At 44.7% G+C, this 23,374-nt stretch overlaps 1 protein-coding gene across 3 annotated transcripts; it reads right to left on the minus strand.

The window, feature by feature from the left end:
- Positions 1-2,959: 2,959 nt before the first annotated feature.
- LOC147268716 (uncharacterized) lies at positions 2,960-15,115 on the minus strand. 3 transcript variants are annotated; one of them, XM_086221913.1, is made up of 16 exons: positions 15,098-15,115; positions 12,876-13,073; positions 9,799-9,901; positions 9,587-9,690; positions 9,236-9,508; positions 8,146-8,242; positions 7,856-7,968; positions 7,441-7,605; positions 7,171-7,267; positions 6,864-6,995; positions 6,508-6,620; positions 6,117-6,266; positions 5,687-5,783; positions 5,394-5,510; positions 5,023-5,135; positions 3,423-4,781 (listed from the first exon to the last, which is right to left on the minus strand). In XM_086221913.1, the coding sequence occupies exons 3-16, from the start codon at positions 9,899-9,901 to the stop codon at positions 3,978-3,980; spliced, it is 2,478 nt and encodes an 825-aa protein (XP_086078039.1). In that variant the 5' UTR covers positions 12,876-13,073; positions 15,098-15,115; the 3' UTR covers positions 3,423-3,977. The 3 variants fall into 3 exon arrangements, with proteins under 3 accessions (XP_086078056.1, XP_086078048.1, XP_086078039.1); XM_086221930.1 differs by lacking the exons at positions 3,423-4,781; positions 15,098-15,115 and adding an exon at positions 2,960-3,345 and having other exon boundaries at positions 12,876-13,190; XM_086221922.1 differs by lacking the exons at positions 3,423-4,781; positions 15,098-15,115 and adding an exon at positions 2,960-3,409 and having other exon boundaries at positions 12,876-13,189.
- Between the last annotated feature and the right edge of the window lie 8,259 nt (positions 15,116-23,374).

Consider the following 23,374-nt stretch of genomic DNA (forward strand, 5'->3'; position numbering starts at 1 on the left):
TAGACTGCATAGTTCATAGTTCGTTATTGTTGAAGACTACGACTTATAAAGGATTTTCAGAAACTTCAATGACCAGATGAATGAGTGTGAATTCTGTTCATCTTCTGGGAAAACCTGAGATCAAAGGCACCGTGCAGCACATCACTGAACCCCAGAGTTCACTGATCTTCCAAAAATCCAAGATGGCTGCCAGCGCTGTCAGGGTGCTCTGAGTTCACTCTGAGTTGTAGAGCTGTTAAGATTGGACCTCTGCTCACCTCAGCCTGGCCTTAAACCTGCTACAGCCTGGACCTCTGCTATTCCCTGGACCAGTTGCAACAATTGCGGTTGTGTACCCGACCTGGTGCCTCACCAACATTTGACTCTGCCAAATACTATAACAATCACCTGGTCCTAAGAAACTATGGAAGTATCAGTGCTGGTACTGATGTCCTCCTGTGGGACAGTCTCAATAACTGTACACAGCTTCGTTTATGGTGTGTGTGCTGATATTTCTGTGTCCTTGTGAAAACCCTCACTGCAGTGTTGTGAACCAGTTGGAGATTGTTGATGGATTTCTGTGGCAGTCAGGAAAATAAGGAGTCACAGTAGTCAAGATTACTGGAAACACAATGTTGAACAAGCAGCGTTGTTAAGACCTGAGCCTCCCTGCGGCTGCGGTCGGGTGCCAATCGGCGGCCCAAATCCAACGGTATAATTGGCAAATCCCTGGGCTTTGTAGTGTAGGAGCTACAAGCCTGAGTCTGATGCAGAGTGTGAGTGCAGAGCTGAGAGCTGGCCCTTTAAGAACCCCCCCCCCCCCCCCCGCTGCACTGCTGACAATTTGTCCAAATTGTGGACATTCTGTTGTAGATAGGTGAGGGGTGTGAGCTTAGGAATTTTGCATCTTGATGAGACGAGTCCAACGGTGTTGGTCCTATGTCTGTGGGACAGTCATGGGAGTAGTTATGGCACTCCAAATTTTGTTTTAGATTTGTAAGTGCCTAGGTGGCGCAATTGAGTTTTTCCAAAAATTGTTTTTAGAATATGGAATTTTTCGCCAGACCGGACGTGCGTGCCAAAATTCAGCAAATTCCAAGCATGTCTAGGGGGTCAAATTAAGTTTTAAAGTGGCGGCAGAAGAAAGAAAGAATAAGAATTAAAGCTGCAAGCAGCGTTGTTAGGGCCTGAGCCCCCGCGCGGCCTACGGCCGCGTCTTTCACACCGGCCCGAATCCAACGGTGTAATCGGCAAATCCCTAGGCCTTGTAGTTGAGGAGATACGAGCGTCAGTGCGCTGCACAGTGTGAGTGCAGAGCTGAGAGCCGGCCCTTTAAGAGCCCCTCCCTTCTCTGCTCGCTCTCTGCCATCTCTGTCAGAGCTGAGAGCAGAGCTGAGAGCAGAGCTGCCAGCTGGCCCTTTAAGAACCCCTCCCCCGCTGCACTGTGTCTGATCTGTGCTGGAGTGGAGAGAGTGGAGGATTCAGAGAAATGTAGTGTGTAAAAGCTGAATAAGTCGGCATACGTTGGTCAAAAGTCACACAAAATACCATATTTTTATAGGGATTTTTGTCAGGAATACAGTGGTGTTTTTAAAAGCTGTGCGATGTATGGTATAGACGTGAGAAGCATTTGTTTGAGAGTATGTACCCTGAGAGGACACGCTCTCCCCATAGACTTCCATTGTAAGGTGAAATGTGTCTCCCCCACTTTGACAGCTTATAAAATCCAAACTGAGCGCGTAGTATATTAGCCTTTAAAGATTTTTGAAGAGCACAATTGGGAGAGTAATGTGTGAAAGTTTGGAAGCGATGCCATTTACGGTTTAGGAGGAGATAGATTTTGTTCGGGGCGCAAAATTGTCCAAAATTAGACATTCGTGTCCAAATTGTGGACATCCTGTTACAGTTAGGTCAGGGGTGTGAGTGTATGATTTATCCGTCTTGATGAGACGAGTTCAATGGTGTTTGTCCCATGTCTGTAGGACATTCCTACAGTCTGGGGCGTGGTTTTTTGTGTATGTAGGTGGCGCTATTGAGTAGAGCGCCTCTTTTTTTTTAAATTATCGAATTTTTCGCCGCACCCGATGTGCTTACCAAATTTGGTGAGTTTTCATGCATGTTTAGGGGGTCAAATTTACTTTTGAAGTGGCGAGTGTGACTTCGAAACATAATAGGGTCTTCGCCAGGGACTGGCTCAGGCCCTAATTAAAGCTGCAAGCAGCATTGTTAGGGCCTGAGCCCCCGCGCGGCCTACGGCTGGTTGGGCACCGTCGGCCCGCAACCAACGGTGTAATCGGCAAATCCCTAGGCCTTGTAGTTTCGGAGATACGAGCCTCAGTGCGCTGCACAGTGTGAGTGCAGAGCTGAGAGCTGGCCCTTTAAGAGCCCCTCCCTTCTCTGCTCGCTCTCTGCCATCTTTGTCAGAGTGGAGAGCAGAGGAAAATTGTCTTTTACTGCGAAAAACAGTCTTAACTCTCCCTATGTTTGCCAATAGTAAAATTTAAGACCATCTTTTTCAGTTGTGACTCCAAGTGCTGAGCTGAGAGCTGCGTATTGATCCATCTGCCTGTCATCTTCTGTCCTACCTTTTGTCTAAGTTTGATGTGCTTCTTCTCGTGATGGTGTTGAATGTCATCATCAATCCCAGGGTGATGGAGAAGTGCTCCTCCATCCATGTTGGTATCAAAGTGGTGAGAGTTGAAGTTGAGGAGGTAGAAGCTCCAGTTGGACCCAAAGTGTGATTGCAGATCTGACAGCTGCATATTGACCCATGTGTTCATCACTGTCTGTGCTACCTGTTGGCTGTCAGTTTACTTTGATTCTTCAAGTTAAGTTGCTGAATATCATCAACCCCATGGATGTGGCAAAATACAGCATTGAAAACAGGAAATTTTACTGTATGGATTAGAAAGTTCAACATTCATTGTCAATGTTATTATCACTGTTATTCTGACAATAAAAGACAGACATCAGCTGTGGTGAACATGTGAATTTATTAACTGATTAACTTTTACAAAAAGGTAAATTAGAAACAGTCACTGCATGTATAACAAAATGTAAATTCTAAATCTGAAGTGAAATAAAAATGCATTTATAACATACAGTGAACCATTAAAATTTATCAAAGTAACATGAACAAGTTAAATTAAATTTCTCCCCGTGGGGGTTCAATGCACAATTTGAGTGAAAGAAACCCAACATTCCCACATGAGCAAGCACTTGGCGACGGTGGTGAGGAAAAACTCCCTTTTACAGGAAGAAACCTCAGGCAGAACCAGGCTCAAAGTGGGTGGCCACCTGCCTAGACCAGTTGGGGTTGAAAGGTAGGAGGAGAGAGATGGGGCTGGGGTGGAGAGGGGAGATAGACTTGGGGGGGAGGGGCGGGGGCAGTGGGAGAAGAGGAGACAGAGAGAGACAAAGAGGGAGGGGGCTGAGAGGAGACAACAGGGAAAAAATATACATACATAATACATTTATAAAGAGACCAACAGCAATAATATGACAGACAGTGACTCACAACAACTATAAATAACAAACAACTATAAATAACAACAACGTGCTGTGACCCATGATTGTCACGCAGCACGAGTGGAACCATGATTAGTCTAACTAAGCTATCAATTCATAGTCACTCTAGAAAACTGCATTAAGTGCAGTGCGTGACAGTGGAATAATTTAATAATAAATACATTAATAAATACCTTAAAAACTGGGCATGTCAAGACATGCACAGAATAAATAGGCAAAGTTAAAAGGTTAAAAAAGTTAAAATGGTTAAAAAAGTTAAAAAAGGCACAGAGAGGTGGAGTGGGACTTTCTATTCTAACAAATGCCAACAGTCATGCCAGGCTTCCTATCCAACAACAGGTCCGAGTTAACTTGTCCTACCAGCACACACAGAACCAATTAAGGGGACATGAGGCTAGTATTTGACCTGGGACAGCGCCATGTAGCTTTGAAACTCCTTAATGTCCTTAATGATCAGTCCCGACAAAGCCCTAACACGACAGAGCTACATACGCCTGCCCAGGTGCAAATACCTTCTTTAAACAAACAACAGCCTGGTCTACAGTCAACCCTTGCACTTTGTGGACTGTACAAGCCCACGCTAGCCTGAGGGGAAACTGCACCCGCACACAACCGCACTTCCTGGTCTTCTCCCTGTCTGGTTCAATAGCAGTAGTATGCCTGTATTCTACTGCTGCGTGTGGACACTCTGTCCTCCTCTGTCTGCCAATGTTGTCGTCACCGAACTTGAAATAAATTCTAAGAGGAAATGTGGGGTCGGGGCCAAATTCAATATCTGTGACAGTGCCATACGCTCCATTGACCAGACCGTCCTGGACGTCGACGTTACGACAGAGCATCACTGTTTTTGGCCAAACACAGTTTAGATTCCAAGCACGTGCCCTGCCCCTTACAAATAATTCCAGGTTCCAATTTGCCGGTTTTGCGGTTCGGCGTAAAGTCTGCATCATGGACCCTTCCATGCTAGTCCTAGGCAACACATTGATGGTCTGCACGAAATTAGCCGGAACGCATGTTACCGGCCCATGTACTCTGTTCTGCCCCCCTTTGGGCAATACCAACATTTTCATGAACGGAATATGCAGTGCAATCAAGTGATGCTCCAAGCTATTCAAACATCCCAGTTCCGGCGAAGTGGGATCAGGTGTCAGGTTATTGACCCAACACTCAGCTGGAATCTGCCCTTTGGAAATCTTACTGTGACACGTATAGCAGATCCAAAGATCCCCTCTACAAGCGGCCAACACACAAGGAATAAGGTGCTTCTCCTCAATCTGACAGGACAAACAAGAACACACATCCAAAAGGTTTGTAGGGAAAAGAAACTCCAGGGGACGGTTGGACTTGAACTACCACAGCAAGCAAGGCTGAAACGTGGCTGTTACTTTGAGAAACAATCACACCTGCATCAGAACAAATTTCTATAAAAGGAATGACCAGTCCAAAGACTCTATGGGCCTCAAGAAGCCAGTTCCACCATGTAGCTGGCTGGACCAACACTGTTTAGAGCCTTACCGGCTTTTTTAGTGCAGCCGTGTGCGCCGTGTCATTGTCCATTCTCTGCTGGACTGGCTTCTTAGTGAACCAGTTGTTCATGGCGAAACGAGGGGTTTGGAGATGGTTTGAACCTGCAAAAGGAAGGACAGGCACATGTTATATGGTAAATCTCTTCTTTCTGAGGGAATTCTCCCTCAAGTTGATGCGGACCTCACTAAACAGTAACAGCAGGCAGCACTGATTGATAACAAAGAGCACTACAGGGCCATTGCACCTGGGAGTGAAGGCAAATTAAGTGTTAAAGGGCTATGGTTACAGCACCAGGCAGCCTGTCACTGGTGTCTCTGATATAATAAATGCAGATGCTACATTACCATCCACCTACTGACCAAGGTTGCGGTTTTGTGTCCTTCTGTTCATCTGAGCAGGCGTGGCTCCCCTCTGGTGGTGGTTGCCCAGGTTGTGGTGGACCTCCTCATACAGCCTCTGCATCTCTCTGAGGTCAGCTGGCCAGGAGAATAAGATATAAGAACCATGAGTTATCATTCGTGACTGCAACAAAACATGATTGTGTAGGAAAAAAATCTTGTTTACCATGAAACAACTGATTATTTTTCAAAAAGACAAAAATAAGTGTTGGCTGTACTAAGATTTCCTTTGCTTTCTCTGAGAGGGGACCTACCTCCATTTTCAGCCTGGGGGTCACAGCTGCTGTAGTCCATTCCCTGCATGGCCTCAGAACCCCCTGATCCCTCAAGAGGAGTTCGCTGTTCTTGCTCCTGGATGTGCAACACAGAGGTTTCATTGTCACACAACAATCCTCAAATGATGGAATCAAAACAATTGAGCTTCTCGTTATCAGTGGTTCAGGCTGTCCAGTTAAAAAGTGCAATTATCTCTAGTTAACAGACAGATGCATGAGGTCAAACACTTTTCATCTAATGAACCGTTCTGCTCTTAAAATTCATGCAACATGGAGAAATATTACATCCTCTGTGCTGAACATTGTCCATAAGTGGACCAACAGAGAAGTTTGCTGCTGGGTCAAAGTAAAAACAACAAGTGAAGAAAGGATTAAAAACAGACTCTTCATTCTCGTGTTAGCTTCTTACCTCCATTTCCTTCTTTTTCCTCTTCCATCTTTCTTCCTCGTACTCCCTGGCCATGCGTGCGCTCTCTATAGCCACCCTTCTGACATATTCTTCTTCCTCCAGTCTCTGCATCTCCATCTCCTTTGCCTTCTGGAGGCGCTTCTCCTCAATCTGACAGGACAAACAAGAACACACATGCAAAAGGTTTGTAGGGAAAAGAAACTCCAGAGGACGGTTGGACATGAACTACCACAGCAAGCAAGGCTGAAACGTGGCTGTTACTTTGAGAAACAATCACACCTGCATCAGAACAAATTTCTATAAAAGGAATGACCAGTCCAAAGACTCTGTGGCCCTTACGAAGCCAGTTCCACCATGTAGCTGGCTGGACCAACACTGTTTAGAGCCTTACCTGCTTTTTGAGTGCAGCCGTGTGCGCCATGTCATTGTCCATTCTCTGCTGGACTGGCTTCTTAGTGAACCAGTTGTTCATGTCAATGTGAGGGGTTTGGAGATGGTTTGAACCTACAAAGAGAAGGACAGGCACATGTTACATGGTAAATCTCTTCTTTCTGAGGGAATTCACCCTCAAGCTGATGCGGACCTCACTAAACAGTAACAGCAGGTAGCACTGATTGATAACACAGAGCACTACAGGGCCATTTCACCTGGGAGTGAAGGCAAATTAAGTGTTAAAGTGCTATGGTTACAGCACCAGGCAGCCTGTCACTGGTGTCTCTGATATAATAAATGCAGATGCTACATTACCATCCACCCTCTGACCGGGGTTGCGGTTTTGTGTCCCTCTGTTCATCTGAGCAGGCGTGGCTCCCCTCTGGTGGTGGTTGTCCAGGTTGTGGTGGACCTCCTCATACAGCCTCTGCATCTCTCTGAGGTCAGCTGGCCAGGAGAATAAGAAATAAGAACCATGAGTTATCATTCGTGACGGCAACAAAACATGATTGTGTAGGAAAAAATCTTGTTTACCATGAAACAACTGATTATTTTTCAAAAAGACAAAAATAAGTGTTGGCTGTACTCAGATTTCCTTTGCTTTCTCTGAGAGGGGACCTACCTCCATTTTCAGCCTGGGGGTCACAGCTGCTGTAGTCCATTCCCAGGCTGTCCTCAGAACCCCCTGATCCCTCAGGAGCAGTTCGCTGCTCTTGCTCCTGGATGTGCAGCACAGAGGTTTCATTTATCACACAACAATCCTCAAATGATGGAATCAAAACAATTGAGCTTCAAGTGGACCAACAGAGAAGTTTACTGCTGGGTCAAAGTACAAACCACAAGTGAAGAAAGGATTAAAAACAGACTCTTCATTCTCTTGTTAGCTTCTTACCTCCGTTTCCTTCTGTTTTTTCTTCATTAGTTCATTCTGGAATTCCGTCACCATGCATTGCATCACATCCAAAAACATAATGTAATTTTCCCTTTCCTCTTCTTCTTCCTTCAGTCTCTTCCTCTCCTTCTTCTGCCTTCTTCTTTGATCATTCTTCTCTTGCATCTGACAAGACAAACAAAAACACACATGCAAATGGTTTGTAGGGAAACGAATCTCCAGGGGACGGTTGGACATGAACTACGACAGCCAGCAAGACTGAAGCATGGCTGTTACTTTGAAAAACAATCAAATCTACATCAGAACAAATTTACATATCAGGAACGTTAAGACTGACCAGTCCAAAGTCTCTGTGGGCCTCAAGAAGCCAGTTCCATCACACAGCTGGCTGGACCAACACTGTTTCGAGCCTTACCTGCTTTCTGGGTTCAGACCTGTACTCCATTTTATCATCTTCCTGCTTCCTGACGAGCGTCATAGGGGCTATTTTACGCCCAGCAAACCAAGGGGCTTTAAGATGGTGTGAACCTGAAAAAAGAATAAAATAGGGAAAATCTGAATGGTGACCACATAACAAATAAAACAAGATTTAAAATATTCATAATTTTGCAAAGTTCTTGTTGCTGTGTTTCTAAGGCCATGCAAATATTTGGGATGTACTAATCAGGTTTTTGTTTTGTTTCTTCAGTGGAGCTCCACATCTACCTCGACCCCATGGGTCATAGATGCCCTGGTCAGGTTCACGCTCTTCCGGTTTCTTCCTCTTCCTCTCCTGTTCCTTCTGGAGTTGCTTCTCCTCAATCTGACAAGACAAAAAATAACACACATCCAAAAGGTTTGTAAGGAAGAGAATCTCCAGGGGACGGTTGGGCATGAACTACGACGGCAAGCAAGGCTGAAACGTGGCTATTACTTTGATAAACAATCAAACCTGCATCAGAACAAATTTCTATCAGAGGAACGTTCGGACCGACCAGTCCAAAGTCTCTGTGGGCCTCAAGAAGCCAGTTCCACCATGTAGCTGGCTGGACCAACACTGTTTAGAGCCTTACCTGCTTTTTGAGTGCAGCCCCGTACTCCATTTCATTATTCATTCTCTGCTGGTCATGCTCCTTGGGGAACACATTCCCCCTGGCAAAGCGAGGGGTCTGGAGTTGCTTCTCCTCAATCTGACAATCAAGTGTAGCTCCAAGCTATTCAAACATCCCAGTTCCGGCGGAATGGGATCAGGTGTCAGGTTATTGACCCAACACTCAGCTGGAATCTGCCCTTTGGAAATCTTACTGTGACACGTATAGCGGTTCCAAAGTTCCCCTCTACAAGCGGCCAACACACAAGGAATAACACAATCACTACAACACCTATGCAAATACGTGTCACTTATGCACCGGTTAGCAACGGCAACTCTTGCAGAATTTCCAGCATACATTTCATAACTACAACCAAGCACCTGAGTTCTGAACAACAACCGATGAACTCAGGGCCATCCCTAACCTTTTCCAAAAACCGATCCATAACAAAATTGAAATCATGAGACTTTTGTAATATTTGTTGTCTTGACAAGGCGCTCTGTCTGTATTTTTGCCTACTTGCTAATTTAATCCATGATCTTATTTTATCAGCATGCATGACATTCTGTCTGTATTTTTTTGGTTAAGCGTGGAGGGAAATCCATCACTAACACCTTGAAGGGCAAAATGAAAGAAATGTCACGTTTGACTATAAATAATGACATAACTAACAAGTGTGACTGTGTAGGAGGAAAGACATAATAGTGTATGACAAACAAACTCACCGTTGGCCAGAGGCTGCTGACTGTTGTCAGGAGAGCACGGAAGTCCAACGCCGCCTCACCAACAGTCCTGCTGGCTGTGAGGTTGTTGCTGGGGGCACCCATGCACACCAAGTCCGGGGTCCAGGGGAGGGCAGCATGCATGACCTCGGTCCGGAGGTCAGTGGCGGCTTCACCTGGAACAGATAAGAAGCCAAAAGACAGAGAACCCTGCGGCATACTCACAAAGCCGTCGACGATGGAGCGCAGGTGGGAGTCTCCCAGGACGAACACCATCTGTGACAGAAGCACATGTTTAGAACAGACAGCAAGCATGACATGCATGCAATGATGTAGAATGAGGAAGATTGGTACCTTCTGGCCGGGGGTCTGTGCAGGAGTGACTAACTTCACGGAATGGTTGGTGTAGAGTGAAGTTTGCCATCTCCGCACGTGATGGCAGTGTCCGGTACCGCGCCCTGTTAGGATGGAGATGTAAAAGATTGTGAGGCCATGGCTGACATGTTTTTTTGTGGCAAGTGTTTAAGTGGGAGCGGCAAGGTATTTAAAGAATAGGTAATGCATACGAGCAACAAACTCGGGGACAGGTGGCCCAGGGGTCCAAGGCTGCCTCGCGGCCATCCTCCGCTTGGTTGCCTGGGCACGCCGGTGGGCCTTCGAACGGGGCATCTGTAAAAGAGAATGTATATTGATTGATCGTTCACAATGAAAGCATGAGACTATATTATACTATTTGTACTCACAAACGGGAGAGATGTTCACTTCTTAAGTGAGGTAATTAAAAAGAAGTGCAACTTACCTTGGCAGTAGGAGATGGGCAATGTGTAAAAGTAGTGTGTGTGTGTGTATGCGACTGTTTGTCCACTGATTGTCTGCTTTTGGTGGCATGTATTGATGTGAAAACATTGTAGACATTTTAGGAGAGACATTAACTTTGCCTGACACCCATGGTTGTATTTGTGAACATTTTATTCTGTTTGTGAAAAAGCTAAAGGGGAGATTTCACTGTTTTTGCTTTGTACCTAAACCTCATTCAACCAGGTCCAGATCAAAAACCACAGCACCTAGGCTTCTCAAATCTGGACTGGATTAACCTACAGACCCTGAAGTTTCATAAAAACATAGTCTCGGATTTGTGAAACCTTCACTCTATTTGTGAAAATGCAATAAATGTGCTTTTCACAGTTTTTTTCAGCATACAGACCAATTTGGACCAGGTCCAAATCAAAAACTACTATGCCTAGACTTCTCAAATCTGCACTAGATCATTCTACAGACCCTGGAGATTCATTCAGACACAGTCTCTGATTTGTGAAACCTTCTCTGTATTTGTGAAAATGAAATAAATGTGCTTTTCATAGTTTTTTCAGCATATAGACCACTTTGGGCCAGGTCCAGATCAAAAACCACTATGCCTAGACCTCTCAAATCTGGACTGGATTAACCCACAGACCCTGGAGATTCATTCAGACACAGTCTCTGATTTGTGAAACCTTCTCTCTATTTGTGAAAATGAAATAAAGGTGCTTTTCACAGTTTTTTCAGTATAGACCACTTTGGACTGGATTAATCCACAGACCCTGAAGATTCACAACAAAAACAGTCTTTCATATGTGAAAAAATTGTTGTATTCATGAAAATGCAAGAAGGGATCAGGTTGGACGACCTGTTCTACCTCAGGAGCCACAGCCACCACAAGAATAGCATATAGAAAATATGTTTAGCTTTGAATTTGGGATGTTTAACAGTTTATGTTTGCTCATGTTACAGTCCTCCGGAGAATTTATTGCAGAAAGAGTTACAATTTTTATCTATGTTAACAATGTGCTAAATAGTTTGGAGAATAAATCTTTGTTTGACAGTCAATATAGACCCATGTTTCTTTTGTTTCCCTCATTTTTTTCTTTGATTATTAGACAACATGATGAGACTACACAAAGAAGTTGTTCAAAAAGCACAGTCTGTCAAAAATTCTGCAATTTGTTTTTTTTTTGTTTTTTTCTTTTAGTTTTTATATTCTCAACTGTTTTTGTAAGGTTGTGGCTTTCTGTTGACCATTATGTAGGCCTATGACTAACCATGAACAAAATAGTCATAATGAAAATGTGTCTTTTCATACAGTGACTGTTGCTATTTGTTTTTTCATAGCACATATTCCGGTTATAAACTGCTGAAAATGTGGCTCTATTTTTCTTTTTTTCACGTAAGTGGTTATAGTTGACCACTAATTACAAAGGTAGTCTTAACAGCGGAGTCCTACAATCCAGTCAGGTAAGTTTGATGTAGCCTGAAGTTTTCCTACAACTTCAAAATGACTTATAACAACCAGAAATGTGCTCATCGACGATATTTTATTAAACATGGGATAACTAATTAAATGTGTTTGGTAGGCTATGCACAAATTCCCTAATTTTGCTATGATAATCAGTAATGTGCAATGAGGTCCACGGCTAGGTAGGCTAGGTAGAGATTCATTCAGACACAGTCCTGATTTGTGAAACCTTCTATTTGTGAAAATGCAATAAATGTGCTTTTCTGTGTTGTATCAGCAGATACACCACTTTGGACAAGCGTCCAAAGTGGTGTATCTGCTGTATTTTCACAAATAGAAGGTTTCACAAATCAGGACTGTGTCTGAATGAATCTCCAGGGTCTGTAGGTTAATCCAGTCCAGATTTGAGATGTCTAGGCATAGTGGTTTTTGATCTGGACCTGGTCCAAAGTGGTCTGTATGCTGAAAAAAACTGCGAAAAGCACCTTTATTGCATTTTCACCAATTGAGTGAAGGTTTCACAAATCCGAGACTATGTTTTTATGAAACTTCAGGGTCTGTAGGATAATCCTGTCCAGATTTGAGAAGTCTAGGCATAGTAGTTTTTGATCTGGACCTGGTCCAAAGTGGTCTGTATGCTGAAAAAAACTGCGAGAAGCACCTTTATTGCATTTTCACAAATAAAATACATGTTTCACAAATCAGAGACTATGTTTTTATGAAACTTCAGGGTCTGTAGTTTAATCCAGTCCAGATTTGAGAAGCCTAGGTGCTGTGTTTTTGATCTGGACCTGATCTAATGAGGTTTAGGTATAAAACAAAACGGTGAAATCTCCCCTTTAGCTTTTTCACAAACAGAATAAAATGTTCACAAATACAACCGTGGGTGTCAGGCAAAGTTAATGTCTCTCTTAAAATGTCTACAATGTTTTCACATCAATACATGCCACCAAAAGCAGACAATCAGTGGACAAACAGTCGCACTACACATGAAGTCAAATTCCCCTTAACTTTCCCCTTAAGTGCCAAATCGGAAGCTGCTGAATCGGAAGCTAACTTCAGCGTTGTCAACGGGACTAGGTAAAAGTTCCTGGCGGTGAGGCGAAATGGCGTTGATTTCGTGCAGCGACGCGAAATGGCGGAGGCGAGGGGCCTAGTGGCGGCAAGGCGAAATGGCGGAGACAGCGGCCTTGTCTCGGCAACGCGAAATGGCAGCCATAGCGGCCTAGTCGCGGTGAGGCGAAATGGCGGACTCGAAGAGGAAGGGGCTTTGTGGTGGTGAGTTGAAACAGCAGATGTCAGAAGCTAGCGAGTATTTGAAACATGGCGGTAAGTAACAAGAAATCATACAACAGAGACAGCAGCACTCACCTCCGGTTGGACGAGCAGGAGAAAATGGTGACACAGCAGTCCGCATTTATCAGCTCATATGAAGAGATGTCATGGAGTACAGAGTGGCTCAGCAAGGGATTGGCAGAGAGTTGGCATGAGGACACGTCATGAAGTGCATTGTAGCACAGCAACTGATTGGTAGAGAGCTGTCAGATCTGACCATAGAGAGAGAGCTGTCTACACAGAATGTAGGAGGGATGTGTGCAGAGGAAAAATGTAGTATTATTACATTGGCAGAAAATGAAACGTGCAAAGGTGAAACGTCCTTGATTGTTGTTATTAGAGAGATATTTTGCATTACCAAGATTTTTGGATTAGAATGACACTTTGTACCCTTTATCCCCCCCCCCCCACACACACACACACAAAAACACAATCCATAGCAAGTGTTTATCAGTCAAAGGGATTGAAACATGTAGTCTTATGAGCTCAACTGAATTTTTTTTTCTTTTTGTAGGAGATGTATATGGCAAACTGTGGCTTCAGAGTGAGAGTTGTTCAAAGTGCCTCCCGTCTGGCGCTGTGTGTCATGAGTGGCTGAGTGGAGAGGAGATGATGATGTGTAGTTAGTTAGAGAAATGGTCTGAAGTCATCAAGACATGCCTTGATAGAAATAGATGTGTAATACCCTCATGTAGTAGGAGAAAATGTGAGTGATAGATGGATGTATTTCCGAAGCAGTGTGATGTGTATTTGTGCCTTGTGTACGTTGTGTTTGAGAGCATGTAGTTTATGAAGAGGTAGCCTCTCCCTATCCTGGTTGGGACTCGGCGAGAGCAGTCGCACTCCTCTTCTCTCCTCCTCTTCTTTTCTGTCTGACTATCATTCTTTGTCTCAACTCCTATCCAACGCAGGTGTGAGCTCTCTACCTAAAAACTAATCATGGAATTGATCAGCTGGTCTCTCACCATATTTTCGACAAGGAAATCAGGACCGGAGGAACCTGCCTGTCCGCATGGAACCGACCCTGCGGGCTACGTTCTCGATTCCTGGGGGAGATGGCGTACCGCGTGCTTGACGCCTCTCTCCGTGGAGGACATCGAGGATCTCTACTTATTTGGGTTCATGGTTGTGGGGCTTCTCCTCCTCGGACTTGGAGGTGCCCTCACATACCGCAAAATTGGCAAGACGACGGCTGCCACCGGATCTGGACCTCCATAACTGACCGTCATTTACAACGCAATTATTGAGGCTGGCAAAGCGGGGCAACAACAGACTCTTGAACTGAAACAACAGACTCTTGAACTGAAACGCAGGATGGAAACCATCTCGGAGCAGTTGGCCGCTTTGCGAAGGGGAGAGTGATGTTGAAGACCAGAAAATTTTTAACTTACAATTTGGATTGGACTGAAGGAGAAGACGGATTGGAATGTGTGCTCCTCTGCCCTAACCCAAACACAGCTTCCTTATCGGCTACTGAAGGTCATCTGCCCACTGTTTATCCTCCAGGAGAACTCCTTCTGCCTTGGTGACGCAAATGGCACGTACTATCCCCCCCTCCCCTGGGTGTTCCTGACCCCCGCCTCTGCCCTCTCCACCTCCCTTGGGGTGGCAGCGCCTTTTGGCTGCAGCCTGCCCCGCCCGGGCTTGGCTGGCGCGGCTCTTGCTGCGACGCCTCACTCTCACTTGCCTCCATTGGGTCAACGGACTGCTCAAGTTTAGCGTACATACACAACAAATGTATATGTGCTGTTGTTAAGTTTCTGAAGTGTACCATTATTACTTTCAATCTGTAATAATTGTGACGGCTTGTGATAGTTGTATCAGGCTTTGAGTTGTGGTCTTAATTGCCCCTCGGGGATAAATAAAGTTATCTGAAATCTGAAATCTATCACAGGTGACAGCTGTCGCTGTTGCTGCACCTCTCTACTGCAGAGTAGAGGTTTCCATGACAACAGTAGGGTTAGGGTTAACCCCTGGGCTAAGTGTGCTGCACAGTGTGAGTGCAGAGCTGAGAGCCGGCCCTTTAAGAGCCCCTCACTTCTCTGCTCGCTCTCTGCCACTTGTGTCAGAGTGGAGAGCAGAGGAGGATTTTGGCAGTTTTACTGTGAAACACAGTAATAACTTAGTGTATGTTGGTGAAAAGTGGAATGTAAGGGCATATTTTCATAGGTTTTTTTGTCAGGAATTCAATGGTGTGTTTTTTGAAGGTGTGGGTGTTGTAGTTTTCAAGCTAGAAGCATTTGTTTGAGAGTATGTACCATGAGGGCTGAGACGCTCCCCTTTTGGTTTCCATGACAACCGTAAACAAATCTCTGACATCTGTGCTAGAGTGGAGAGCAGAGGAAAATTAGACATTTTTAGTGTGTGAAAGTCAGATAACTGCATATGTTGCTTCAAAGTGCAATGTAATACCATATTTTCGTAGGGATTTTTCTGAGGAATCCAGTGGTGTGTTTTGTGAAGCTGTGTGAGCTGTAGTGTAGACGTGAGAAGTGTTTGTTTGAGAGTATGTACCATGAGAGGACTTGGCATCCCATAGACTTCCATTGTAACGTAAAAAGTGTCTCCCCAAATTTGACGGCTTATAAAACGGAAACCGAGCAAGTCATATAAAAACCTTACTCAACTTTTAATCAGCACAGTTGGGAGAGTAATGTGTGAAAGTTTGGAAGCGGTACCATTAACGGCTTAGGAGGAGATAGATTTTGTTCGGGGAGTAAAAAAAGTCCTGATTTTGACAGTTTTGTCCAATTTGTGGACATTCTGTTGTAGATAGGTGAGGGGTCAGAGTGTATGAATTGTTCGTCTTGATGAGACGAGTCCAACGATGTTGGTCCCATGTTTGTGGGACTTTCGTGTGAGGAGTTATAGCTCTCTAAATTATAAAAAATTATCTTTTTTTTGTGTGGCTCCCTAGGTGGCGCTATAGACTTTTGTGGTGTTTTTTTTTTAGGGCCTGAGCCAGTCCCTGGCGAAGACCCTATTATGTTTCGAAGTCACACTCGCCACTTCAAAAGTAAATTTGACCCCCTAAACATGCATGAAAACTCACCAAATTTGGTAAGCACATCGGGTGCGGCGAAAAATTCGATAATTAAAAAAAAAAGAGGCGCTCTACTCAATAGCGCCACCTACATACACAAAAAACCACGCCACAGACTGTAGGAATGTCCTACAGACATGGGACAAACACCATTGAACTCGTCTCATCAAGACGGATAAATCATACACTCACACCCCTGACCTAACTGTAACAGGATGTCCACAATTTGGACACGAATGTCTAATTTTGGACAATTTTGCGGCCCGAACAAAATCTATCTCCTCCTAAACCGTAAATGCCAGGGCTTCCAAACTTTCACACATTACTCTCCCAACTGTGCTGATTAAAAGTTGTTCAAGGTTAATATACTACGCGCTCGGTTTGGATTTTATGAGCCGTCAAAGTGGGGGAGACACTTTTCGCCTTACAATGGAAGTCTATGGGGAGAGCGTGTCCTCTCAGGGTACATACTCTCAAACAAATGCTTCTCACATCTACACCATACATTCCACAGCTTTTAAAAACACACCACTGTATTCCTGACAAAAATCCCTACAAAAATATGGTATTTTGTGTGACTATTGACCAACGTATGCCGACTTATTCAGCTTTTACACACTACATTTCTCTGAATCCTCCACTCTCTCCACTCCAGCACAGATCAGACACAGTGCAGCGGGGGAGGGGTTCTTAAAGGGCCAGCTAGCAGCTCTGCTCTCAGCTCTGCTCTCAGCTCTGACAGAGATGGCAGAGAGCGAGCAGAGAAGGGAGGGGCTCTTAAAGGGCCAGCTCTCAGCTCTGCTCTCACACTGTGCAGCGCACTGAGGCTCGTATCTCCTAAACTACAAGGCCTAGGGATTTGCCGATTACACCGTTGGATTCGGGCCGGCGATCCGGCCGCGGTTAGGCGGGGGCTCAGGCCCTAACAACGCTGCTTGCAGCTTTAATTTTTTTTTTGATTAGTGAATGTTTAGGCAGGCTGGACAATTGTGCCGAATTTCAGCGAATTTCATGCATGTTCAGGGGGTGAAATTAGATTATGCGCGTTATGCGCATTGTGCGCATATTGCGCACGCTCATTGACAAGAACAGTATAGTACCAGGTTTTGAATGGGTGTGTATGTGAAAACTGGCTCCGGGCCCAGTTGCCTCATGGGTTTTGGGGGGGGGGGGGGGGGGGGGGCTGGGACACTGTTTAGTGTGTGTTTTTAGTGTTTTTAGTGCTGCTAATGTGTTGCTCTGCCGAGCAAACATAATAGGGTCTTCGCCTGGTCTTTGCCTGAAGTACCTTCAGGCTCAGGCCCTAAAAAAGAAAGAAACAAACTTAACAATTTCAGATATAATTTTTGCCATCATTGGTTTCATTGGGAGACCTCACCCCCCTCTCCCCCCCGGACCCTCCTATGTGGTTTTTAGAGGCCTGCGATGCTCCTAAGTGTGTGTTTTTACTGTTTTTAGTGCTGACTTTGTGTTTCTCTGCCTTCGAAACACAATAGGGTCTTCGCCTGAAGTACCTTCTGGCTCAGGCCCTAATAATAATAATAATTAAAGCTGCAAGCAGCGTTGTTAGGGCCTGAGCCCCCGCCTAACCGCGGCCGGATCGCCGGCCCGAATCCAACGGTGTAATCGGCAAATCCCTAGGCCTTGTAGTTTAGGAGATACGAGCCTCAGTGCGCTGCACAGTGTGACTGCAGAGCTGAGAGCCGGCCCTTTAAGAGCCCCTCCCTTCTCTGCTCGCTCTCTGCCATCTGTGTCAGAGTGGAGAGCAGAGGATGATTTGGCAGTTTTACTGACAAATACAGTCATAACTCAGCATATGTTGGTCAAAAGTTGAATGTAAAGACATCAGTGCGTAGGGTTTTTTGTCAGGAATTCAATGGTGTGTTTTCTGAAGGTGTGAGTGTTTTAGTTTAGAAGCTACAAGTGTTTGTTTGAGAGTATGTACATGAGGGCAGAGAAGCTCCAATTCTGGTTTCCATGACTACAGTAAACAAATCTCTGCCATCTGTGCTAGAGTGGAGAGCAGCTGAGAAATGCACATTTTTAGTGTGTGAAAGTCAAATAACTCTGCATTTGTTGCTTCAAACTGCAATATAATACCATATTTGTGTAGGGATTTTTCTGAGGAATCCATTGGTGTGTTTTGTTAAGCTGTGTGACTTTCAGTGTGGACGTGAGTAGCGTTTGTTCGAGAGTTTGTACCATAATAGGACACGGCCTCCCCATTGGCTTCCATTATAACGTAAAACGTGTCTCCCTGACTTTGACGGCTTATAAAATCCAAACCGAGCGCGTAGTATATAATTCTTACGCAACTTTTAATCAGCACAGTTGGGAGAGTAATGTGTGAAAGTTTCGAAGCGATGCCATTTACGGTTTAGGAGGAGATAGATTTTGTTCGGGGAGTAAAAAAAGTTGGTTTTTGGACAGTTGTGTCCAATTTGTGGACATTCTGTTGTAGATAGGTCAGAGGTCAGAGTGTATGAATTTTTTGTCTTGATGAGACGAGTGCAACGGTGTTGGTCCCGTGTGTGTGGGACATTCGTGCAAGAAGTTATAGCAGTCCAATTTTTTAGAATTGGTTTTTTGCCTCCCTAGGTGGCGCTATAGAGTTATTGCAATTTTTTTTTTTTAAATATCGAATTTTTCGCCAGAACCGACGTGCGTACCAAATTTCAGCGAATTTCATGCATGTTCAGGGGGTCATATTAAGCGTCAAAGTGGCGGGAGAAGAAAGAAAGAATAATTAAAGCTGCAAGCAGCGTTGTTAGGGCCTGAGCCCCCGCCTAACCGCGGCCGGATCGCCGGCCCGAATCCAACGGTGTAATCGGCAAATCCCTAGGCCTTGTAGTTTAGGAGATACGAGCCTCAGTTCGCTGCACAGTGCGAGTGCAGAGTTGAGAGCCGGCCCTTTAAGAGCCCCTCCCTTCTCTGCTCGCTCTCTGCCATCTCTGTCAGAATGGAGAGCAGAGGAGGATTTGGCAGTTTAACTGTGAAACACAGTCATAACTCAGCATATGTTGGTCAAAAGTGCAATGTAAAGACATCAGTGCGTAGAGTTTTTTCTCAGGAATTCAATGGTGTGCTTTCTGAAGGTGTGAGTCTTTTAGTTTAGAAGCTACAAGTGTTTGTTTGAGAGTATGTACATGAGGGCAGAGAAGCTCCAATTGTGGTTTCCATGACTACAGTAAACAAATCTCTGCCATCTGTGCTAGAGTGGAGAGCAGCTGAAAAATGCACATTTTCAGTGTGTGAAAGTCAAATAACTCTGCATATGTTGCTTCAAAGTGCAATGTAATCCCATATTTTTGTAGGGATTTTTCTGAGGAATCCAGTGGTGTGTTTTGTGAAGCTGTGAGAGTTTCAGTGTAGACGTGACAAGCGTTTGTTCGAGAGTATGTACCATGAGAGGACACGGCCTCCCCATTGACTTCCATTAAAACGTAAAACGTGTCTCCCCGACTTTGACGGCTTATAAAATCCAAACCGAGCAACTTATATAAATTTTTTTCTCAACTTTTAATCAGCACAGTTGGGAGAGTAATGTGTGAAAGTTTGGAAGCGATGCCATTTACGGTTTAGGAGGAGATAGATTTTGTTCGGGGAGGAGCAAAAGTCCTCATTTTGACAGTTTTGTCCAATTTGTGGACATTCTGTTGCAGATAGGTGAGAGGTCAGAGCATATGAAATTTTCGCCTTAATGAGACGAGTCCAACGGTCTTGGTCCCATGTCTGTGGGACATTCGTGCAAGCAGTTATAACGATTCTATTTTTTTTTTACTTTTGTAGTTCTGTAGGTGGCGCTATTGAGTTTTTCCAGATTTTTTTTTTTAAATATCGAATTTTTCGCCGGACCAGACGTGCGTGCCAAATTTCAGCGAATTTCATGCATGTTCAGGGGGTCAAATTAAGCGTTTAAGATGTCGCGGAAGAAAGAAAGAATAATAATAATAATAATAATAATAATAATAAAACGCAGCAATTTCAGATATAATTTTTGCCACCATTGGTTTCAATGGGGGACCTCACCCCCCTGTCCCCCCCCGGACCCCCCTGTGATGTTTTTAGAGGCCTGTGATGCTCCTAAGTGTGTGTTTTTACTGCTTTTAGCGCTGACTTCGTGTCTCTCTGACTTCGAAACATAATAGGGTCTTCGCCCAGAAGTACCTTCTGGCTCAGGCCCTAATTAAAGCTGCAAGCAGCGTTGTTAGGGCCTGAGCCCCCGCCTAACCGCGGCCGGATCGCCGGCCCGAATCCAACGGTGTAATCGGCAAATCCCTAGGCCTTGTAGTTTAGGAGATACGAGCCTCAGTGCGCTGCACAGTGTGACTGCAGAGCTGAGAGCCCCTTTAAGAGCCCCTCCCTTCTCTGCTCGCTCTCTGCCATCTGTGTCAGAGTGGAGAGCAGAGGAGGATTTGGCAGTTTTACTGTGAAAACCAGTCATAACTCAGCATATGTGGGTCAAAAGTGGAATGTAAAGACATCAGTGCGTAGAGTTTTTTGTCAGGAATTCAATGGTGTGCTTTTTGAAGGTGTGAGTGTTTTAGTTTAGAAGCTACAAGTGTTTGTTTGAGAGTATGTACATGAGGGCAGAGAAGCTCCAATTGTGGTTTCCATGACTACAGTAAACAAATCTCTGCCATCTGTGCTAGAGTGGAGAGCAGCTAAAAAATGCACATTTTTAGTGTGTGAAAAGCAAATAACTCTGCATTTGTTGCTTGGAAGTGGAATATAATTCCATATTTTTGTAGAGATTTTTCTGAGGAATCCATTGTGTGTTTTGTGAAGGTGTGTGAGTTTCAGTGTAGATGTGAGAAGCGTTTGTTTGAAAGTATGTACCATGAGAGGACACGGCCTCCCCATTGACTTCCATTGTAACGTAAAACGTGTCTCCCCGACTTTGACGGCTTATAAAATCCAAACCGAGCGCGTAGTATATTATTCTTACTGAACTTTTAATCAGCACAGTTGGGAGAGTAATGTGTGAAAGTCTGGAAGCGATGCCATTTACGGTTTAGGAGGAGATAGATTTTGTTCGGGGAGGAGCAAAAGTCCTCATTTTGACAGTTTTGTCCAATTTGTGGACATTGTGTTGTAGATAGGTGAGAGGTCAGAGCGTATGAATTTTTCGTCTTGATGAGACGAGTGCAACGGTGATGGTCCCGTGTGTGTGGGACATTCGTGCAAGCAGTTATAGGTCTCCAAAGTTTTTGCGAGTTTTTTGGCTCCCTAGGTGGCGCTATTGAGTTTTTGCGAAATTTTTTTTTTAAATATAAAATTTTTCGCCAGACCGGACGTGTGTGCAAAAATTCAGCGAATTTCATGCATGTTCAGGGGGTCAAATTAAGCGTTAAAGTGGCGGCGGAAGAAAGAAAGAATAATAATAATTAAAGCTGCAAGCAGCGTTGTTAGGGCCTGAGCCCCCGCCTAACCGCGGCCGGATCGCCGGCCCGAATCCAACGGTGTAATCGGCAAATCCCTAGGCCTTGTAGTTTAGGAGATACGAGCCTCAGTTCGCTGCACAGTGCGAGTGCAGAGCTGAGAGCCGGCCCTTTAAGAGCCCCTCCCTTCTCTGCTCGCTCTCTGCCATCTGTGTCAGAGTGGAGAGCAGAGGAGGATTTGGCAGTTTTACTGTGAAAACCAGTCATAACTCAGCATATGTGGGTCAAAAGTGTAATGTAAAGACATCAGTGCGTAGAGTTTTTTGTCAGGAATTCAATGGTGTGCTTTTTGAAGGTGTGAGTGTTTTAGTTTAGAAGCTACAAGTGTTTGTTTGAGAGTATGTACATGAGGGCAGAGAAGCTCCAATTGTGGTTTCCATGACTACAGTAAACAAATCTCTGCCATCTGTGCCTGAGTGGAGAGCAGCTAAAAAATGCACATTTTTAGTGTGTGAAAAGCAAATATCTCTGCATTTGTTGCTTGGAAGTGGAATATAATTCCATATTTTTGTAGGGATTTTTCTGAGGAATCCATTGTGTGTTTTGTGAAGCTGTGTGAGTTTCAGTGTAGACGTGACAAGTGTTTGTTCGAGAATATGTACCATGAGAGGACACGGCCACCCCATTGACTTCCATTGTAAGCGTGAAATGTGTCTCCCCGACTTTGACGGCTTATAAAATCCAAACCGAGCGCGTAGTATATTATTCTTACTGAACTTTTAATCAGCACAGTTGGGAGAGTAATGTGTGAAAGTTTGGAAGCGATGCCATTTACGGTTTAGGAGGAGATAGATTTTGTTCGGGGAGGAGCAAAAGTCCTCATTTTGACAGTTTTGTCCAATTTGTGGACATTCTGTTGTAGATAGGTGAGAGGTCAGAGCGTATGAATTTTTCGTCTTGATGAGACGAGTGCAACGGTGATGGTCCCGTGTGTGTGGGACATTCGTGCAAGCAGTTATAGCTCTCCAAAGTTTTTGCGAGTTTTTTGGCTCCCTAGGTGGCGCTATTGAGTTTTTGCGAATTTTTTTTTTAAAATATAAAATTTTTCGCCGGACCGGACGTTTGTGCAAAATTTCAGCAAATTCCGTGCATGTTCAGGGGGTCAAATTAAGCGTTAAAGAGGCGGCGGAAGAAAGAAAGAATAATTAAAGCTGCAAGCAGCGTTGTTAGGGCCTGAGCCCCCGCGCGGCCTATGGCCGCGTCCTTGACACCGGCCTGAATCCAACGGTGTAATCGGCAAATCCCTAGGCCTTGTAGTTTAGAAGATACGAGCCTCAGTGCGCTGCACAGTGTGACTGCAGAGCTGAGAGCCGGCCCTTTAAGAGCCCCTCCCTTCTCTGCTCCCTCTCTGCCATCTCTGTCAGAGCTGAGAGCAGAGCTGAGAGCAGAGCTGCCAGCTGGCCCTTTAAGAACCCCTCCCCCGCTGCACTGTGTCTGATCTGTGCTGGAGTGGAGAGAGTGGAGGATTCAGAGAAATGTAGTGTGGAAAAGCTGAATAACTCGGCATACGTTGGTCAAAAGTCACACAAAATACCATATTTTTGTAGGGATTTTTGTCAGGAATACAGTGGTGTGTTTTTAAAAGCTGTGGAATGTATGGTGTAGATGTGAGAAGCATTTGTTTGAGAGTATGTACCCTGAGAGGACACGCTCTCCCCATAGACTTCCATTGTAAGGCGAAAAGTGTCTCCCCCACTTTGACGGCTCATAAAATCCAAACCGAGCGCGTAGTATATTAACCTTGAACAACTTTTAATCAGCACAGTTGGGAGAGTAATGTGTGAAAGTTTGGAAGCCCTGGCATTTACGGTTTAGGAGGAGATAGATTTTGTTCGGGGCGCAAAATTGTCCAAAATTAGACATTCGTGTCCAAATTGTGGACATCCTGTTACAGTTAGGTCAGGGGTGTGAGTGTATGATTTATCCGTCTTGATGAGACGAGTTCAGTGGTGTTTGTCCCATGTCTGTAGGACATTCCTACAGTCTGTGGCGTGGTTTTTTGTGTATGTAGGTGGCGCTATTGAGTAGAGCGCCTCTTTTTTTTTTAAATA

This window comes from Aulostomus chinensis, chromosome 2 (assembly GCF_037954235.1).
Source record: "Aulostomus chinensis isolate RoL2024-O1b breed Wild chromosome 2, RoL_Achi_v1.0, whole genome shotgun sequence".
Lineage (NCBI taxonomy): Eukaryota > Metazoa > Chordata > Actinopteri > Syngnathiformes > Aulostomidae > Aulostomus > Aulostomus chinensis.